We start from the raw sequence: 20543 nt of genomic DNA on the forward strand, positions 1-20543 counted from the left end.
CGATCGGACATGATTTCAGTGCATGATTTCAACATCTTTTATTACTCTATTTTTACATAGGTAAGATATTCTGAGGATATATCTACTTTAGGCATATACGTTATTAGAACAAAAATACAGCAGAGTGGGAAATCACTTAATCTTTAATGGGAAGATTAAGTAGGGCAGTGAGGTAAACATCTCTCTTAATACTAAAGTCATTTTGCAAGTAATTGTTGATTCAGCTTGACTGAACAACTGAGTCTCATAAATTTATTGCTCATTACTTTTTAAAAATACATAATTGAATGCATCTCTCTATTAGAACATTCCGCCCATCAGCATTATCCATTACAGATCCCAACTTGAATCAAGTTAAACCAGTTTATAGTTGTTAATGTTTTTCCCTCACCCACGCAGGGAATTACTAAAATGTGTCCTTGCTGAATTTAGTTAAACTGAAGTCCTCAAAATCATCAACTGTTGGGCTTCAAAGGTAAGCTGTTCCTTACCTCTTCTGCAAAAACAACGCAAAGACTTTTGAAGAAGAGTGAAACATAATCAAACGATAAGGGAAAAATAGTGACTTGTCTTCCAGGTAAACTTACTGTAGCTGAAACACCTGTTTCCTAGAAATATAAATTAACCTGTTTTATAATTTGCTAAATCAAAAGCAGTTCTGTTAACAAATTTATTAATCAGAGGAGTATGCAGGCCTCCAAGTCTTTGGGTTGAACTTCACATATTTCCATCAAAGTGTGGGCTGAAGAAAAATACAGTTTCTGTCAAGTAACTGTAGGAGGTGGCAGAATTATTTTTCCTCCTGTGTGACTGAACTCTATTCCTGCACAACTATTTTCAAACACTGCCGGCCTACCTCAGTCACCATGTCAACTGCAATCCATCTGCTTCTCTGTATAAAACCTCTGCCATCTGTTTGCTTTAATGTGACAAAAAGAACTGAGCCAGCCTATTTTTATTTGCCATCTACAAATACAGGAATACATACTTGTTACAAGAAATGCAATAAACAATCCCTTGACTGTAACTGGTCACTTGAGAGCACCTGAAAACCCCCTCAACTTCCTATACAAACTAATAATGATGCCCATGGAACTTCACAAATATTTAAAAATGATATGTCAACACATCAGTAAAGAATATAAAACATGAGGACATCATGTTTTCAAGGCTCCAAGAATATTTCACCCAATGGATAAAAAGATACATTTCCAGTTAAATGTTAAACCTGGGATGAGACTCTTTCCCTCCCTCCGTTTTTTGTTCGCTTGACAAATGATTGGAGGACACAAACTTACATTTAATGAGGACTGCTTGCTTTTTTCCCATGGCTTCCTAATCTCCAACTAAAAATTAGATAGAAAGAAAAAGCTGAAAATAAACCAAATGCCTTCATTTGTCCATCTTTGACGGGCAACAATTCAGTTCAAATAAGGGGTCCTTGGTGCTCTCCGAGCTTGGTTGTTTTTTGCAGATATTTCATTATCCAAACTAGGTAGCATCATCATCACCAAGGACCCTTCATTTCAACCCTGAGCTACAAATATTCTCCTTTATTAATTCGGTTCAACTCTGTATGGGGTACATTTGAGTAGATATGTTTACGGCTGTACTGCTGGATTGTGTGAATAATGTTTCTGTTCTGTTCCCCCACCATACACAGCCACGGGGAACCTTCATCCCTTCAGCTCCAGCAGACACAGCCAATAAGAGATACTGAAGGATGCTGACAATATCTCTCAGCTGCCTCTACTACTAATGCCCAAATGTGTACTTCAGCAATATCTGGAGGCCACAAACTTCTTCATCTGAACCTCTGAGATCTACCATCAATTAAAGTAATTACTTAATCTAATATCTTCTAGATGTGAGGGATCCTTGGTGCTCTCAGATGATTGTTTTCTTGCAGATGTTTCATTACCCAAATTAGGTAACATCTTCAGTGTTAGATCTGCAACATCTGCAAGAAAACAACCAAGCTCAGAGAATACCAAGGACCCCTCGTTTCAATCCTGAGCTACAAATATTTTCCTTTATTGGTGCCAGTGCTTTTTTTGTAACAGAAAAAGGTGCCGGAACTCACACATGTCATACAACCTGCCTTGCCTACCCTACAAGGTTCCATCCAAGAAAGGTGCCGGAACTCCGTTCTGAGCGTTCTATGAGAAAAAAAGCCCTGATTGGTGCCTTCTAGAAAGGTTGGACATAACTCCTGACATTCTTGTTACCAAAACCACTGGTTGATCTGATTGGCAATGTGAATTTCTCTGGAAATTTCCAGAGAACACCAGCTTAGAAAAAAGATCTAGACAATATTGATTTGCCCCTAGACTGTTTCTATTTCGGTATTATTCCTGTATTTAAAAGATAAGTTTCATTTCCTGTTCCTTGAAACTAAACTTTTAATCTTAAATCACTTTCTGAGAAAGCCCTTAGTTGGTGACTAAAAATCAACAGCACAAATTCAGTCTTTGCAAACATTAAACAGTACAACACAGTACACCTGTTTAGATGGTGAATATTATGTCAACCCATTACGATAAAGATACACAGAATGGAAGTTTAATCACTGAGGGTTGGGTTCAATAAAAGTGCAATTCCAACCCCAAATGACAGAATAGAGTAACTCCTTAGAATGAGATTGAGACCCTAAAATCATTTCAACATTCTAAACTGCCTAGGAGGACATCTAAATTGCATTGTCTCAGAATTGGAAAGCTTGATGGTGCAGTATTCAGGATCAACTGAAGTCATGTAGCTTCAAACTGTTTCTCAGGTCAGTCTTAAGTGAGGTGATAGTGTACATCAGTATTCCTCAATCAGGGCAACTTTACCACCTATGGATTTCAACTCCCAGAGCTCCCCAGCCAGACATGCTGGTAATTATGAGAGTTGAACTCCACAGGTCTTAAAATTGTCAGAGCTAAGAAAGATTGGTTTAGAAGATTAAGGAAAAGGTTCCCCTGCACATGCGTGCTAGTCGTTTCCGACTCTAGGGGCCGGTGCTCATCTCCGTTTCAAAGCCGAAGAGCCAGCGCTTGTCCGAGGACGCCTCCGTGGTCATGTGGCCAGCATGACTAGACGCCAAAGGCGCACGGAACGCTGTTACCTTCCCACCGTAGTGGTCCCTATTTTTCTAGTTGCATTTTTACGTGCTTTCGAACTGCTAGGTTGGCAGAAGCTGGGACGAGTAACAGGCGCTCACTCTGTTACCCGGCAAACTGCTGACCATCTGATCGACAAGCTCAGCGTCCTAACCCACTTAGCCACCGCATCCCTTTAGAAGATTAAAGCACTCTGCAAAGTAAATACTGAGAGGTTCCACAATGAATTCTAATTAGGTTTCTCATCCTAGGCAACCTCAGGTCAACAAAGCAAAGCGTATTGAATTGCAAGTAGGCGATTGCAATACGACCCTTTCAGTGCCACTTTGCATACTAGACTGTTTCTGTTAATCTGTTAATTTTAAAACAAGTGATTTCTCATATGCTTAAAAGTCATCTGAATGGCTGTAGAGATCCTGGTATTAAATCCTAAACACAATACTTGAATTTTACTTGGAGGTGCTCAAGATACAACAGAAAGACATGGCTGTCCAGCAAGAACCATTCTCCCATCATGGGAAACAAAGGAAGATGGCAACTGTGGGATCAATGAAGCACATGTATGCATTTTAAGAAAGTGGAATAATACATGTCCTCTCATTAATGTCCAGTATGCTGTCCAGACACCAAGTAGGAGAGGTTGATAAATTGAATGATTTCTGAAGGCAGCTTAGCATGATTTCAACTGTGAATGGAAAGGCAAGGGAAGTCAGCAGATTGCCTGGCAGTAGGAACCAATTAAGTGGTGAGGTGTAATACAGGCAACCAGTTCAATGAATTGAAGGGATAACTGTAATCTAGGTGAACGGTGTGCTGGGGCCACATCAAAGGAAACCCACAGACTTCCTGAAGAGACCGTCTTCCTCCTGCAGTCAAGAAAAGCTGCACACTCTTCTCCTGCAGCAAAAACAAGCAAGCCACATGTCTATGGAGATTCTCATTCCTCAAGACCAGGGGTCTTCAAACTTGGCCCTTTTGTGACTTGTGGACTTCAACTCCCAGAATGCCTCAGCCAGTGTGCATGCTGGCTGAGGAATTCTGGGAGTTGAAGTCCACAAGTCATAAAAGGGCCAAGTTCCAAGACCCCCCTGCTCCAGACCATGGTTGTCCCGAAGGTGCTTTTTCAAAAGGCACCTTCTCATCCAACAAGCTTCTTGCGTTCTGACTTCTTGGATGAGAAGGGAAACGTCTTCAAGGAAAAAACAAAGTCCAGTTGCCTTTTGAAAAAGCCCCTTTGGGACCGCAAGCCACATCTTAGGATGGAATGGGACAACTCACCTCAAGTCAACTTGACACAGCCAACTCCCCATGGCCAACTTGCCATGGGGCAACTCAGTGCAGGACAATTCGATTTAATTATTTTAAAGTAATTTGAAAAAAATATTTTAATTTTTGTCATTCGCATTTCACTTCGTCCTTCCTTTGGCATCTTTTCTTTAACGATTTTATTTCGCTGTTTCTTCCACATTAGTCTTAACTCTTGCCCCATGGCGAGTTGGTCATGGCGACTTGTCATAGACTCATCTCCTACATTCTTGCCTAGGATTAAATCCCACTGTGAACTAAATCAGGCTCCTTTCTAAACGGGACTTAGGATATTCCCTTCTCGATCCTGCTCCTTCTTTTTTTTTCTCCCTAGACGTGAGCGAGCCAACCCTTACTCGTTCCTCAATCAGCTCCCCTCGCGTCCCCTTTCGTTTTCGGGGTGTGGGTGGGGATGGAAAGTAACTCGGCTGGGGACGCATTTGCGCTTCCGCTTTTTTTTTTTTTCTTTTCGCGACGGCCCGTTCATAAGTCCCATCGGAGGAGGAGGAGGAAGAGGAAGGAAGAAAACCTGTTAGAACTTGCGGGTGGCAGACGGAAGGCAGCGATGCTCGCTAGCCTGCGCCACTTACTACTCCTCGTAAAGTCTTGGCTTCCCCTCCCAGCGGCGGGACAGCGCTGCGAGCTCTCCTCCGCCTCCCGCCACTTCCTCGTTGCCCAAGGCGCAGCGAGCCTCCCAGCTGCTCAGTCCAGCCCAAACTCGCCCTGAAGGAAGAAGGCGGCCGATCGGGGTCCCCAATCCGAGCCCGGCTGCGGGGCTAACGGGACTGGACCGGGAACCGCCGCTGCCGCCGCCGCTGCTGCTTTTCCGCCCGGCTCGGCCGCCTGATGCCCCGGGCTCCCGCCTCTCCATGCCCGGAGCCGGGGCTGGCGGGAACGACACCCTCTTTCCCTTCTTTTCGGACTTCAAAGAGGCGGCCGTCCGCCTGGGGCTGAGCGTGGTGGAGACGGTGGTGCTGGCGTCGATCTTCAGCCTGGCTTTGGCGGCCAACGCGGGCGCCATCCGGCTGGTGCTGCGCCGCAAGGGCCGGCCGGGCGCCGCCAGCTGCCTGGTGCTCAACCTCTTCTGCGCCGACCTGCTCTTCATCAGCGCCATCCCGGCCATCGCGGTGGTGCGCTGGACCGAGAGCTGGACGCTGGGCGAGGCCGTCTGCCACCTGCTTTTCTACCTGATGAGCTTGAGCGGCAGCGTCACCATCCTCTCGCTGGCCGCCGTCAGCCTGGAGCGGGTGGTCAGCATCGTCCGCCTCAAGCCCTCCAAGCCCTGGAAGGGCCGGCTGGTGGCCGCCTGCCTGCTGTCCATTTGGGTCTTGGCGGCCCTGGCCACCCTCCCGCTCAGCCTCTTCTTCAGCGTCCAGCCGCTGCCCACCAGGGGCCAGGTGAGTTGATCCTGGTGGCCTCCGCACGCACGACCAGCCTGGGGCCCGCAGGACCCTGATGTGGCAAGAAATGTGGTGGCAAGGTGTACAAAGGCACAACTTTACTACTACCCACGTCCTAAGCACCACTTCCTTACACTCGGGCATTTTAACTGAATAACAGCGCTGGAAGGGACCTGGGAGGTCTTCTAGTCCAACCCCCTGCTCAGGCAGGAAACCCTATGTACCATATCAGGCAAACGGTTGTCCAAGCTCTTCTTAAGAACTTCTACTGTTGGAAGTTTTATTCATTTATTTCTGATTTTCTTTAGTGAGCTTCTCGGCTCCAATAGGGTTGTTTTCCTTGCTCTCCTCCATTTCTCCACACGTCAGTTGAGTTTAATGACAAGTCAAGATTGCTTAGTGAACCTCAGGGCTGAGGGTGGATTAGAACTGGGATTTCCCTGGGTTAGGTCAGGCTGGAGCCAAATTGCTAAACAGCAACGTTCACCTGGCTCAAGAGTGCAACTTAGCAGATTTCACTTCGAGTTCAGGCCCATCTTAAAAGAGATATTTAAGCAGAGGCTGAGGGGCTATCCGTCTGTCAGATGGGCTGTAGTTTCATCCTGTCTTGTGGTTTACAAGGCTGATTCAACAACCTCCAATTTCCCTTCCAAATCATGTTACCATTAGAATAAGGCTGCACATCGCATTCTGTATTACATACGACATTGCACAAAATGTCCACCAAGAGCCTTGGTGGAGCAGTGGGCTAATGCCTCCTTAAGTAACACCAGCTGCCTGCAATTAGTGCAGGTTCGCATCCCACCAGGCTCAAGGTTGACTCTGCCTTCCATCCTTCCGAGGTAGGTAAAATGAGGACCCAGATTGTTGGGGGCAATTAAGCTGACTTTGTAATAATGCCGCTTGGGGGGTGTGTGTGAAAGCCCTAATAAGCAGGCATATACATAGAATGAAGGCTACTGCTAAGCTTGTAAGCCGCCCTGAGTCTTTGGAGAAGGGCGGGATATAAATGGAATTAAAATTAAAATAAATAAAAATAAAATTCAAAAGATTCTGGTGAGCGAGAACATTCCACAGACTTCAGGATGTTGGATGCTCAGGGTGTACTTTGAGAACATGCTGCAGCTAAATTGGGGTCTCAAGCTGCTTTGCCTGGATCATTCTGTTCCTCGATCACCAACCCGCCATGTGTCTGTCTATCTTACACCTTGCCAGATGTCCTGCGTGTTGAGCACAGAAAGCAGGCTTGGCAGAGGGATGATCTTAGTTAGTTTAGTTAGTTTTTAGTTTTATTAAATTTTTATACCGCCCTTCTCCCTAGGGACCTTCTCCATACGTCTACTGCCAATCTATTGTATTTCTTTGCTGAATATGTAGAAGGTGAAGTCCTTTGCATGTGCAGCAAAGAAATAAACAGGAGACGGAAGAATGGTTCCCTCCATCTATTCCTAACCAGCCTGAATTTCTGCATTAGCTATGCAGGGAGATTCATTAGCTTCCATTTATCATCAGGCCTGTGACAAAGAACACAAAGAATGTTCTTTCATTGCAGTTGTTTCTTTTCTGGGTATTTGGCCTCTCATAACTTCTGCATGGGATGGTTGGGTTTCTGGATGAAGAGTTAAATTCTCCCATGTTTTTTAAAAGAGTCTACTTTATGTTGACCTCGCTGGGGAAAAGAGGTTTCTTACCATAGCTTATTATAGAGGAACAGTGAATTGATAAACAAGCCAAAACATGCACCTCTTTTCTTGCACTATTTTCTTGCAAAGTGCTCGCTCACCTGCTAGAAATTCTTAGTCCCCTGTGGCCACCAAAACAAACTTCTCACAATGAGCAAGCAAATGATCTGTTTTTTTGCTAGATCAGGATGTTGGGATCTCTGCATTTTGACCTTAGAGGTTTCCTGCGATGGATATTCCAGATACCAATTTTAAACAGGAGAACAGTGTGGAGGATACTGAAACAAGAGTAAAAGACTCGGTAAAGGATACTTCTAAAATAAATTTTACAAATCTCAGTCTCTTCTGAGGGAGTACAAATAACGTTATGGATTAGCATGAGTCTCAAGTGAACTATCACTTGATTGCTTTTCCTTCCATTCCTTCTTGTGTGGCCAGGATGAGAAAGAAGCCTACTTACGTGACAGTCACGAGCTCCAGTCCAGGTTTGATTTAATGATTTAAAAAACAGAGTAATCCTCATAAGAAAGACACAAGGGATCAATTTTATTTTCTAATAGAAGGGGGTGAAATTTGCAGACCCAGACTTGCTTCTGAGGGGATAAACCCTGTCTAGGCTCTATGACATACATGCTAGAGATTTGGAGGCAATATGTTAAATTCTTTTTTTTTTATAATGAGCCTTGTCTTTACCTGTGAGTTTGGGAGATAATTGTATTACATTTGCAGACATGGGTGCTTCTCCTCAGCAGATAAAAACTGCCATGCACCAGGAATGCAAAAGGATAATTCCCTGCCCCCAGTACATGTATTGATTTATCTATTTGGTAAATAATATCTACAAATAATGTCAATATTTTCAGGGAGGAAACCTGCCAAATTATAGGTTACAAATTACAAACAGGGATGCAGAGAGCTTAAAGCTAGATACCTTTCTATGTTGTTTTCTAAGAGGTAATTCTGGAATTATTGTTTTTGGATAGAATTAGAGAACCACAGGCAAATGCCTTTTTCAAGATAGTGTGATTGGAAAACCTCTGGCAAATCAGTCCATAAGATTTGAAAGTAGACTTGTCAGCTGCTTAACTTCAACCATCTTAGCATTTTAAATGTAATGTTTCTTCCCCCCACCCCACCCGAACCTCTATGATTTTAAAGGACAATGTAAATGCCAGTCTATATACAGAAGTGCCCTGGATGTTTTGATTAGTTTGGTTTGCTTAATAGAGATTACAATTTATCTCTAGAGTGTGATGTAGACGAATTCAATTCAGAGTGAATTCAGTGCATGTATTTCATCTGTTTTTCTCATCTATCTATCTATCTATCTATCTATCTATCTATCTATCTATCTATCTATCTATCTATATCTATCTATCTATCTATCTATCATCTATCTATCTATCTATCTATCTATCTATCTATCTATCTATCTATCTATCTATCTATCTATCTATCTATCTATCTATCTCACTTTTAGGATAAGGCACTATCCGAGTACCACCAGTTGCCCAGCAAGGTGTCAAAAACTTGTTGACCAAACAAAAAAAAGGAAAAAAGAGATGAAGTACAGGTAGTCCTCGACTTACAACAGTTTGCTTAGTGACTGTTCAAAATTACAATGGCAATGAAAAAAGTGCCCCCCCCCCAGCCACAGCCAAGCAAGACATATGCCTGCCCGCCTGGCGGCGCTCTTCCTCCTGTCCGAGGTTTTCATTGTTGTGAGCATTTCTGTTGAAGTTTGGCAGCGGGGGTAGGGTGGGGGTGTTTGGTTTTTATCCCCCCGTCTGCTGAGTGGTTGCAGCAAGTTTTGGTCACTTCACATGACCCTGGGATACTGTGACCATCATAAATATGAATCAGTTGCCAAGCATCTGAATGTAAATCACAAGATCCTGGAGATGCTGCAACATTCCAGGTGATTGGCATTTCTTCTGGGCTCAGAAGCGCCAGGATCAGTGCCGAGCTCCAGCTGGAGCCTGGCACTCATCCTGGCCCTTCCGCTGGGCCCTAACAGCCCTGCAGCTCCAACCATCTCTCGCTCAGGCTTGTGCGGTGCTGCCACCGGTTCAGCTCATTCCCCTCCCCCGCTACCACAAGTACCACCTGCTAGGTGCCAATGTACCACAGGTGGTACCCGTACCACTGGTTGAAAAGCCCTGATCTATATTGAGCCGAGGTGGCGCAGTGGTTAGAATGCAGTACTGCAGCTATTTCTGCTGATTATTGGCTGCCAGCAGTTCAGCAGTTCGAGTCTCATCGGCTCAAGGTTGACTCAGCCTTCCATCCTTCCGAGGTCGGTAAAATGAGGACCCAGATTGTTGGGGGCAATAGGCTGGCTCTGTAAACCACTTAGAGAGCGCTGTAAAGCATTGTGAAGTGATATATAAGTGTAAGTGCTATTGCTATTATCTATCTATCTATCTATCTATCTATCTATCTATCTATCATCTATCTATCTATCATCTATCTATCTATCATCTATCTATATCTACCTATTATCTATCTACCATCTATCTCTGTCAATTTCTATCTATCATCTACTATCTATTTCTATCGATCATCTATCTCTGTCTGTCTGTCCGTCCATCCATCTATCTATCTATCTATCTATCTATCTATCTATCTATCTATCTATCTATCTATCATCCATCTATCATCTATCTATCTATCCATCTATCTATCTATCTATCTATCTATCTATCTATCTATCTATCTATCTATCTATCTATCTATCTATCTCATCTATCTTTCTATTTATCTGTCCATTGTATATCTATTTCAATTGAGCTTCCCCTGAAATATATTAGAAGTCCTGTAGCATAGACACCAAGATTGTAATCAATTCTACATTCAGATCCTGCTATAAAACAAGGCCAATTACTTAGTTCCATACTCAACTCTATTTGTTTGGAAGAATTGGTGAGATTACTAATTTTAAATACTTTGAAAAGTTTGTAAAGATGAGATAATGTGATTATGAATTGTCAGGAAAGTCATAGGTTGTCTTTGCTTTCATTTTTGGAATTGATTAAAAAAGCTATTTGCCATGTGTGTCTGTATGCCCACAGCACACAATACCGAAACTTTTATCAGCTGGTGTGTTACATTTTTTGTTTGTTTATGCTTATTGCATTTTATTGTTCCAATCATAATCTGCTTTTGATATGTTGGCTGGAGAGCAGTTAAAGAATGATTCAAATCATAAATGCCTTCAATATCATAATGGGGTTAATGATCTTCCGGCAATTATAGTAAATGAAGGAAAGATTCATGACGGAAAGAAGTGTGACAGTTGGGAAGATTCATCCACAGTGAACAGATCCCATCTGTCTATTTCTTGTTCAGATCCATGCACAGTATTACATATTGGACAAAAAAGTAAAATAAAATGTGGCACTGCAAATTGGAGAGCTCAGTTTTGTTCACCCCAAAATACGACTAACATAGCTGCCTATTACCAGGTTCACTGAGTACTTTACAGTCCTAAGAGTACATAGTGTAGGCGTATCAAAGAGATTGCGTAGGCTTTGATTTAGGGATTTTAAGTTATGCAAGGTATCTTGATCATCTTGCAATAAGTGAGCAAGCAAAGACCAAGAAGAAAGAAATCTTTCTTTGACTTGATAATTGAGGCATTAAATGGATAAGCTTTTCCTCAAGAAAAGCAGGGTTGAGGTGGACATTCTTCAGCCTCTGAATCTCACAGTTTTAAGTTGCTAGGGCTCCCATCAGCCAGATTGTTAAACAGGCTTCAAATAAAATGGCCCTTGAGTTGAGCTTGACTTCTGTTGACTTCAAGAACACCATTGCACAGTTTTCCTGGCAACAGCATCGACATGATTTGCCATTTCTTTCCTAGGCGTTGCTTATGGGCCTGGGCTTAGTTTACAGCCCGCAGTTCTGCAATTTCTTGGTGGTCTCCATTCAGGATCTATCTAGGTCCAGTCCTGATTAGCTTAATGTGACATCTCTCACCCAGCTGTGCATATAGGTTTAATGCTGATCAGAAGCAAATAGTCTTCCCAGACACACTGTTCTTCCTTTTAAACACATAAAATATCATCTCCAGACATTCAAAGATGGCCGCCTCAGCTGGATACTGGGAGGGGTAGAGTTTGAAAAATTAAGGTTTTTTTGAAACAAAATAAAAATGTAAGGGCTTTTAGATATTTCTATATGCAAAAATACCCCAAGATGTAAATAGGGACTGATTTTATATTAAGGAAGAAAGAATTTTCCCTGCAAGAGCTTCTTGCTCTGTGTGTGGGGTGAGTGGGAGAATCCAGACTTCATCATGTTTATAGCAGACAAATTGACATTCCTAACTAATTTGATCAATTGATTTTAGTATATCTGCTTTATACCTGTCCACTAATAGATGCTAAACGTTGACATGATTTTGTTTCTCCTTTGGTGACCAATATTCCTGTTGTTGTGGTTATTTTATTGGCAAAATAAAAGAGGCAAAATACATTTATGTTGTACTTAGCCAATTTTATTTAATAGTAAGGAATTTTCACATGCAATAGGGAAGAACAGAATGAGTTTTCTTAACCATTAAATAAAATAAGTAGAGTGAAGCTATTTTAATTTCTGTTTTATAGAATATATGTACCCCTATAGCAGACATGTCAAACACAAGGCCCGGGGGCCGGATCTGGCCCGCGAAGTGGTTTCATGCGGCCCACGAAGCCATCCTGGAAACAGGGAGGGAACGGCCCCCACTGCCTTGGCCCTGGCCCAGAGACCCTCCTTCTGCCAGAGACCCTCAGATCTGTACCACTCCTGCCCAGGCCCCCATAGGCACCCTTGATGCAAACGATGTAGAGCTGGCCACGCCCACCCAGTAGGCCATATGCACTCTAGCCACGCCTACCCAGTAGGCCACACCCACCCTGGCCACACCCACCCGCCCCCCTGAGGGCAACCACAATGCTGATGCGGCCCTCAATGAAATTGAGTTTGACACCCCTGCCCTATAGCTCCTACATTTTTAGACCTGATAAAAAATGAAAGCAATTCTAATTTTTCAGGTCCATTTCTTGATTTTATGTTGGATTAAAACTGAAAATGTTCATGATTCCAAACCACCTATGCTAGTTAAATTCTCCAAAGACCATAGAGAGAAAAAAGGGCAAAATATGATAAAAGTGTCTTATAGTACAATGTCATGTAAAAGATAGACAGGGACCAAGCTTAATAAAAATGGGGCTAGTGGATCAGGGCTGATTCTAGATGACCAATAGATGGCAGCAGAATCCAAACTTTTAGGGTTTTCTGTGTCTCTTTGCTGACATCTAGGGCTCATCTACATTTTTGCAGGGAACAGAACTGTTGAGGATTACCTGTAGTATGATATGGTCTTGATTCATGACTAGTTTACATGGGTGGAGGAACCAGTCCAATAGAAGTGGGTTTCATGGACCTGTAGTCAACTTGTTGATCTTGAAATGGGTTTCTCTGAAATGTTGGGTGACATTGCGCACGAATGCTGCCTCTGCCAAGGTTCCTACAGATGTTACTGAATCACATACCCCACAGCTCTTCATCGTTAGCTTAGCTAGCTGGGACTGCTGTGAGTTGTAGTCCCTCAGTACTTTAACTGTACTTTTTCTTTTTAAAAAACTCTCCCACTCATATTTTAAACTTTGGCAATTATAAGAAAATATGGCATAGAGAGAAATGTGCAGAAAAATAAGCGTTATGATGAATTTATAATTAGAGGTTATAAACATCTTTGCTTTCCCATGCTTGAGCAATATTCCTGCCTCTTATATCATATCTAGCATGCAGAAACCAGATGTGAAATCACTTGATGGCAACAAAGCATTAGAGATTTCTGTCTAAAGATTCTCAGTCATCCAGGTCATAGTTGTCCCAAAGATGCTTTTTCACAAGTCAACTGGACTTTCTTGTTTATTTTTTTTTGAAGACGTTTCACTTCTCATCCAAGAAGCGTCTTCAGCTCTGACTGGATGGTGGGGAATGGAAGGATTTATACTCCTTGCAAACAGCTGGTCATTTGCATTCTTTTAGAGAGTCACTGAGGCCACCTGGACTTTTGTCTGTGTCCTCAGGATCACCTGAGTAGTGTAAATGGGTGTGGAGCCTTTTTGGAACTGTTGAAAGGACTGTGTTGTAGACTGGAGATAGATGATGTGGTATCTCCCTCTGTTGATGTTCTGTTCAGGGAGGGATAGAACATCATCTAACTCCATTCTACAACACAGTCTTTTCCACAGTTCCAAGAAGGCTCCAACCCAATTTGCACCACTCAGGTGACCTTGAGGACACAGATTAACTTCCAAGTGACCTCAATGACTTGGATGCAACGAATTCAAGTGACCAGCTGTCTGCAAGGAGTATAAATCCTTCCATCCCCCACCATCCAGTCAGAGGTGAAGAAGCTTCTTGGATGAGAAGCGAAACGTCTTCAAAGAAAAACAAGAAAGTCCAGTTGCCTCTTGAAAAGGCATCTTTGGGTTAGAGTTTTCTGTTTCTCTTTGCGGCCATCAAGTGGTCGTCTAGATTTTTGCTGCCAGATACAGTAGCCTTGTTTCTTTTGAAGATTTGGTGTTCTTGCATAAAGAAGCAGGCTTCCCTATAGAACTGCAAGATGGATGTGTAGACCAGGGGTCCTCAGCCTTGGCAACTTTAAGACTTGTGGACTTCAACTCCCAGAATTCCTCAGCCAGCAAACTTTGCTGGCTGAGGAATTCTGGGAGTTGAAGTCCACAAGTCTTAAAGTTGCTAAGGTTGAGGTCCCCTGGTGTAGACCATAAGAAGAAACAGGAAACAATAATCATCAGAGAAGAGTATGTATCATCTTTCATTTATAATCTGCAACTGTTATTAATGTAGAAAGATTGAGGTCATAACTTCCAATGTTTGCCAAGCTATTCAATTGCACTGGTGCGATACTTTTGGTTTGATTTTTGCTTTTCAAATCCTCGGAGTTGATACACCTTTATTTGGATACCTACCATGATTTACAATAACAAATACTGTAATTGTTAGCTATTTCATAGCTTATGTTTGGTGAGTAATTACGTCACGTGGAAGAGTGAGATGAATTTTTCTGAAAGGTTATGTTGAAATCCAATGAAATGCTTACGGAGGTTTTGTTCTTTGCTTACAGGAAGTGTATATCTGCACCTTGGTTTGGCCGAGCATTGCAGGAGAAATCGCTTGGGACGTGTCCTTTGTCACTGTGATCTTCCTAATACCAGGATTGGTCATTGTAATTAGTTATTCAAAGATTTTACAGGTATTTTTCATGGTTTTGCTTTTTTTAAAAAATGCAATGCTAAAAGTTGCCCACTGTTAAAAAGTCAGACAGTAGTATTTCAAATGGATTTTCATTTTTATAGACCACAAGAATATACCGGATTTTCATTTTAGCAGACCACAAGAACATACCGAAGGAAGTTGATAATGCAATAAGCAACGCACAACTGACTTTTTAATATTCTTAATAATCTCAGTCTTTTATTGTTAAAACCTAAGAACATAAGCGTTGCTCTGCTAAATCAGACCCCTGCCCTATCTATATCTAATAACAGAGTTGGAAGGGAATTTGGAGATCTTCTAGTCTAGTCCAATTCTCTGCAAGAAACCCTATACCATTTCAGACAAATGGTTGTCCAATCTCTTCTTAAAAACTTCCAGTGTTGGAGCATCCACACCTTCTGGAGACAAGTAGTTCCACTGATTTTTTGTTCTGACTGTCAGGAAATAAGTCTAGCAGTCTGTTCTCACAGTAGCCAAACAACTGCACAAGGAAGTCTATTGGTCACCCAGCAGATGGCCTTCAGAGGCAGTCACATTGCCATTGAGGCTAATAGCCTTTGATCCTCCTGACTTGGTGAATCATAACGACTCTTTTTCTGAAGCCAGCCAAGCTAGTACCCAACTCCACATCTCAAGGTAGCCAATTCCAAAGCGATCAATGGGAGTTACAATTGTTTATTCAATCTAACAAGCTTATTGCAATGGAACTCAAAATGCAGCACTACATTTAAAACTATAATGTAAAAAAGCTCAAGGCACGAGCTTATAAATATAAAACTCTATCAGAATGGGAGAAAATATCAGCCAAATCTGGGAAAAGGTAAGTGTTCAGCCTCTACCTGAAAGCAGAGAGAGCAGGAGTTAGGCCCGTTTGGGGCAGTAACAGAATTGCTATGTAGGAAGTGAAATTGAAAGGAAGCTGCTCAATCTGTATTTGTAAGGTAGGTAGATTTATGAGTAAGCAGGAAATCTTTTAACCCATAGGTTGATTCCAAACCAGATTTGGCTTGCAAAAATCAGACAGCTGGTAGAGGGCAGCAAAGTAATATAGAAAACACTCAAATCAAATTTTAATACATTCATAGAGCAGCGAAAAGCAGTTGCTATCAGTTACTGATTTCTGAAATCCCAGATCTGGTGGCCAATAGTTAGCCTTTAAAGGTCATAATATACATCTTAAATTAAGTCCAAAGTAGGCTGGTAATCAGTGCAGCTAAATTAATCGTTGCTGTATGCCTGACCTCTTACATCCAGTTTAGAAATGTTGATGCACCAACATGTCTGTGAGGTGGCAGCTTAAAAAAGGCTGCTGTAACTGAATGCTCCAAGTGGATTTTTTTTATTATTTAAAGTGAGCCATTTTAAACATGTCTTTAGGATGTTCTGGTTTTTTGTCCAAATAAAGGAGTAGCCAAACAAGAGACCATCCTGGCTGGATTTGCTGGAACTATAGTTCAGCAATTAATGGAACATCACAGCTTTCTGACTTAGAATGTACAGCATCTTTAGTGATAGTAGAAGCAAGCTTTTTTCCCTTTTCTGTCATAGCAAATATTTTCCTATGCAGTGTAAACGTTCTTCAGATGCTGGGAACTTCATGCCCTGCCTGCTTAGAATGGAAGTTTTCTTATTGTCTCTAAAGGAAAAAAAATATGACCAGAAGCTAGCATTGCATCATCATACAGGTAGCCCACAACTTACAGCCATCCATTTAACAGTCATTCAAATTTACAACATCAGTGAAAAATGTGACTTGCAACCGCTCCTCGCACTTATGACTGTTGCAGCATCCCACAGTCACATGATCATCATTTGGGCACTTGAATCATCCTGGGCTCACGTGATTGCTGTTTGTGAACTTCCCAGCTGGCTTCTGACAAGCAAAGCCAAGGGGGGAAGCCAGATTTACTTAATGGCAGCATGATGCAGTTAACAACTGCAGTGATCTGCCTAACTTTGGCAACAATGGTCATAAAATCAGATGCAACTCATTTAACAACCGTCTTGCTTAGTAACAAAAATTCTGGCCCCAATTTTTGTTGTAGCAATAGCAATAGCGCTTAGACTTATATACCACTTCACAATGCTTTACAGCCCTCTCTGGGCAGTTCACAATGTCAGCATATTGCCCCCAACAATCTGGGTCCTCATTTTACTGACCTCGGAAGAATGGAAGGCTTATTCAATCAACCTTGAGCTCGTGAGAATTGAACTCCAGGCTGTGGACAGAGTTTGCCTGCAATACTGCATTCTAACCACTGCACCACTACACTTGTAAGTTGAGGACTTACCTGTTAAGGAATGGACTTCTTTGATAGGACTCTCATATCTGATTGGCAGAAATCCTAAAGTCACTAAATGGCACAGTGATGCAAAAAAACCTTAACAATTTGCTGTCAGCTAAGGTCACTTCAGTGTTTGCAGCCCAGATATGGTAGCTCTATCAGAGTCTCACAAATACATTTAATCCCTAATTAAATGTATAAAGCTAAATCTTTTCGTTGATACCGGTACAGCATAGTATGTCTCAATTCTTTCATATTGACTTTGTAAATATCAGACACTGGGTCTAAAGTTCCCTGTGCGAAATGACTTTGTGAACTATAATACTATGTTGATATAAGTTTGATAGGTATGATAATACCTATTTAATGCTACATTATTGCCATGGCTGCAGTAGCATGAGCATGAATTCTTTGCTGTTCCACATTCCATCAAGATTCCTCAGCCACAATAATTTGAGCTTCAGGGTAACAAGAAACAGAAATGGTGAGATTGATCCACCAGGCAGCAGAAGTTGAGAGACCACATGGCAGGACCCCATCTATTTACTCTTTGATGCCTCAACAGCATTTTCTCAGTTGCAGGCTGGCTGCTCCAGCTGCTCTTAAATGATCTACTGTGCTTAGCATGAGAGAGACTCCTTTCCCATGAACTCTAGTGAAATAACATTTACTTCAGATGCTGGTCTAGTCAGCTTCCGTCCTTTCAATCAGAATAGAGCTGGAAGGGACCTTGGAGGTCTTCTAGTCTAACCCGCTCTCAGGCAGGAAACCCTATACCATTTCAGACAAATGGTTGTCCAAGTTCTTCTTAAAAACCTCCAGTGATGGAGCACCCACAACTTTTGGAGGCAAGTTGTTTCACTGATTAATTCTTCTGTCAGGAAATTTCTCCTTAGTTCTAGGTTGCTTCTCTCCTGGGTTAGTTTCCATCCATTGTTTCTTGTCTTGCCTTCTGGTGCTTTGGAAAATAAGATGACCCCCTCTTTTTTGTGGCAGCCCCTCAAATACTGGAATACTGCTATCATGTCGTCCCCCAGTCCTTCTTTTCTCTAGACTAGTCATACCCAGTTCCTGCAGCCGTTCTTCATATGTTTTAGTCTCCAGGCCTTTAATCATCTTAATTGCTCTTCTTTGTACTTTTTCCACAGTTTCAACATCTTTTTTGTAATGTGATGATGCAGTATTCCAGGGGTGGCCTTTCCCTTTTTTGTCATCTTGGGCTCACTTCATAAAGTTCTGTGAGCCTGCAGGGAAAAAAATATAAATTTTTAAAAGATTAAGAAATCCCAAGCATGAAATTTTTGAAACCTTCTCAGAGAGAAGAGAGATAATTCTCAAGGCTTAACTTTCCACTGTGGAATAATGCCTGAAAAGATATTCTATGTTTCAATTTGCAGATTGCCAAGGCCTCAAGGAGACGCCTGCAGGAGGGCCTGGCCTACTCGGAGAGGCATCACATTCGCATTTCCCAGCAAGATTTCAAATTATTTCGTACTCTGTTTCTCCTGATGATTTCCTTCTTTGTCATGTGGAGCCCCATCATCATCACCATTCTCCTCATTTTAGTGCAGAAGTTCAAACCGGATGTCAACATTGCCTCCTTTGTTTTCTTCTGGATCATGGCGTTTACATTTTCCAATTCAATCGTCAACCCGGTTTTGTACAATATAGTCCAATTTAAACATGGTTGGAGGCAAATCTTTTTCTGTTGCCAAAATCTTCTTGGGAAAAAAGAGACTACAACGGACACTTCCCTGAAGCAACAAAATGGAAAACATTTCACAGTATCTGCTATCACCAGATAACTGTGTGGTATTCCTCATAAAAAGAAGGTCAACAGTTTTTTAAGAACTGAAGTAAATAGTTGAGAAAACAATCAATTCGTAGAGACTGTTGTGGTTTCGTTTACTTTGGTAAGAAACATGGATGAAGAAACCTGATAACAATAAACTTGCATTAAAACAGTTTAACTGGGAGCATCTACATATTATACCATCCTAATCTAATTAAAATGATTTCCTCAGGATCTCCTTGCGTATATCCATGACCTAACAACAGGTTCACACAGACTGTTGATTTCATACGAGTGAGTATACACTGGAATAAATGCCCAGCTACTGGGAGATTTCACCACTTAAGTAGGACTATACCACTTTTTAACATGCCAATTTTCCTTTTGAATGGTGTTTCCCAACCTTGACACTTTAGGTTGCATGGATTACAACTCCTAAAATTCCCCAGTTGAAGTCCACACAAGTTGCCAAGGTTGAGAAACATTGTTCTAGGAAGTCACATTTAACATTTTTGACCGCAGACTTAATTGAAGGCTATCGAGAATGAAAGACTCAATTCCTGATTGCTCTGCCCAGTGCTTTTTTTTCTAAAAAAAAAAGGTGCCGGAACTCTCAACTTGGCGGGCGCAGGAGGCGGGTGAATGGGGGGGGCGGTGCTGCTGCAGTCACAGGTGCGAAGGGTGTTGGCAGCGGGCTCCCTTCCCGGGGGCTGGAGCTGGCACAGCTGGTGCTGTGGGAGCAGCAGAGCCCACTCTATATGGCAGGGCTGCGCAATGCGGGCAGCGGAGGCGGTACACGCCAGGCGATGTTTTAATCTTATGATTTTAAAAATATATTTTTTCTATTGTAAGTTTCCCCAAACCTCGCCATGTGGATTGCATACAAATATTATATAATTGGTAAATAAAGGTAGAACATATGTTAAATATACATCAAGTGATAATATGCTTCCCTACAAAGTCAATTCTTGCTCAATGACAGACCAAAGAGTTAACTCAGAAAGGCAAGGGGAAAATCTAGAAGAGGTCTGTGCAGCTCTTCAACATCTTCATCAACGATTTGGATGAGGGGATAGATGGGGAACTCATCAAATTTGTAGACAACACCAAGCTGGCAGGAATAGCTAATACTCCAGAAGATAGGCTTAAGATACAGGAGGATCTGGACAGACTCAAACACTGGGCACTATCTAACAAAATGAAATTCAATTGTGAAAAAAGTAAAGTTCTACATTTAGACAGGAAAAATCAAATGCACAGGTATAGTATAGGTGGTACCTTGCGCAATAGTAGTAACTGTGAGAGAGATCTCGGGGTCCTAGTGGACAATCACTTAAATATGAGCCAGCAGTGTGCTGCAGCTGCCAAAAAAGCCAACACAGTGCTAGGCTGCATTAACAGAGGGATAGAATCAAGATCATGTGAAGTACTAATACCACTTTACAATGCCTTGGTAAGGCCACACCTGGAATATTGCATCCAGTTTTGGTCACCATGATGTAAAACAGGTGTCGAGACTCTAGAAAGAGTACAGAGAAGAGCAACAAAGATGATTGGGGGACTGGAGGCTAAAACATATAGGAAATGGTTGCTGGAATTGGGTATGTGTAGTTTAATGAAGAGAAGGGTGAGGGGTGACATGATAGCAGTGTTCCAATATCTCAGGGGCTGCCACAAAGAAG

The 20543-nt window shown here is 42.1% G+C and overlaps 1 protein-coding gene across 1 annotated transcript; it reads left to right on the forward strand.

Moving 5' to 3' along the window:
• Positions 1 to 5278: 5278 nt before the first annotated feature.
• On the forward strand, positions 5279 to 19051 carry FFAR4 (free fatty acid receptor 4; the record flags this gene model as incomplete). The annotated part of the gene is made up of 3 exons (XM_083364560.1): positions 5279 to 5806; positions 14633 to 14761; positions 18467 to 19051. The coding sequence occupies 3 exons, from the start codon at positions 5279 to 5281 to the stop codon at positions 18872 to 18874; spliced, it is 1065 nt and encodes a 354-aa protein (XP_083220686.1). The 3' UTR covers positions 18875 to 19051.
• Positions 19052 to 20543: the final 1492 nt, after the last annotated feature.

Source organism: Vipera ursinii (assembly GCF_947247035.1).
Source record: "Vipera ursinii genome assembly, chromosome: 5".
NCBI lineage: Eukaryota > Metazoa > Chordata > Lepidosauria > Squamata > Viperidae > Vipera > Vipera ursinii.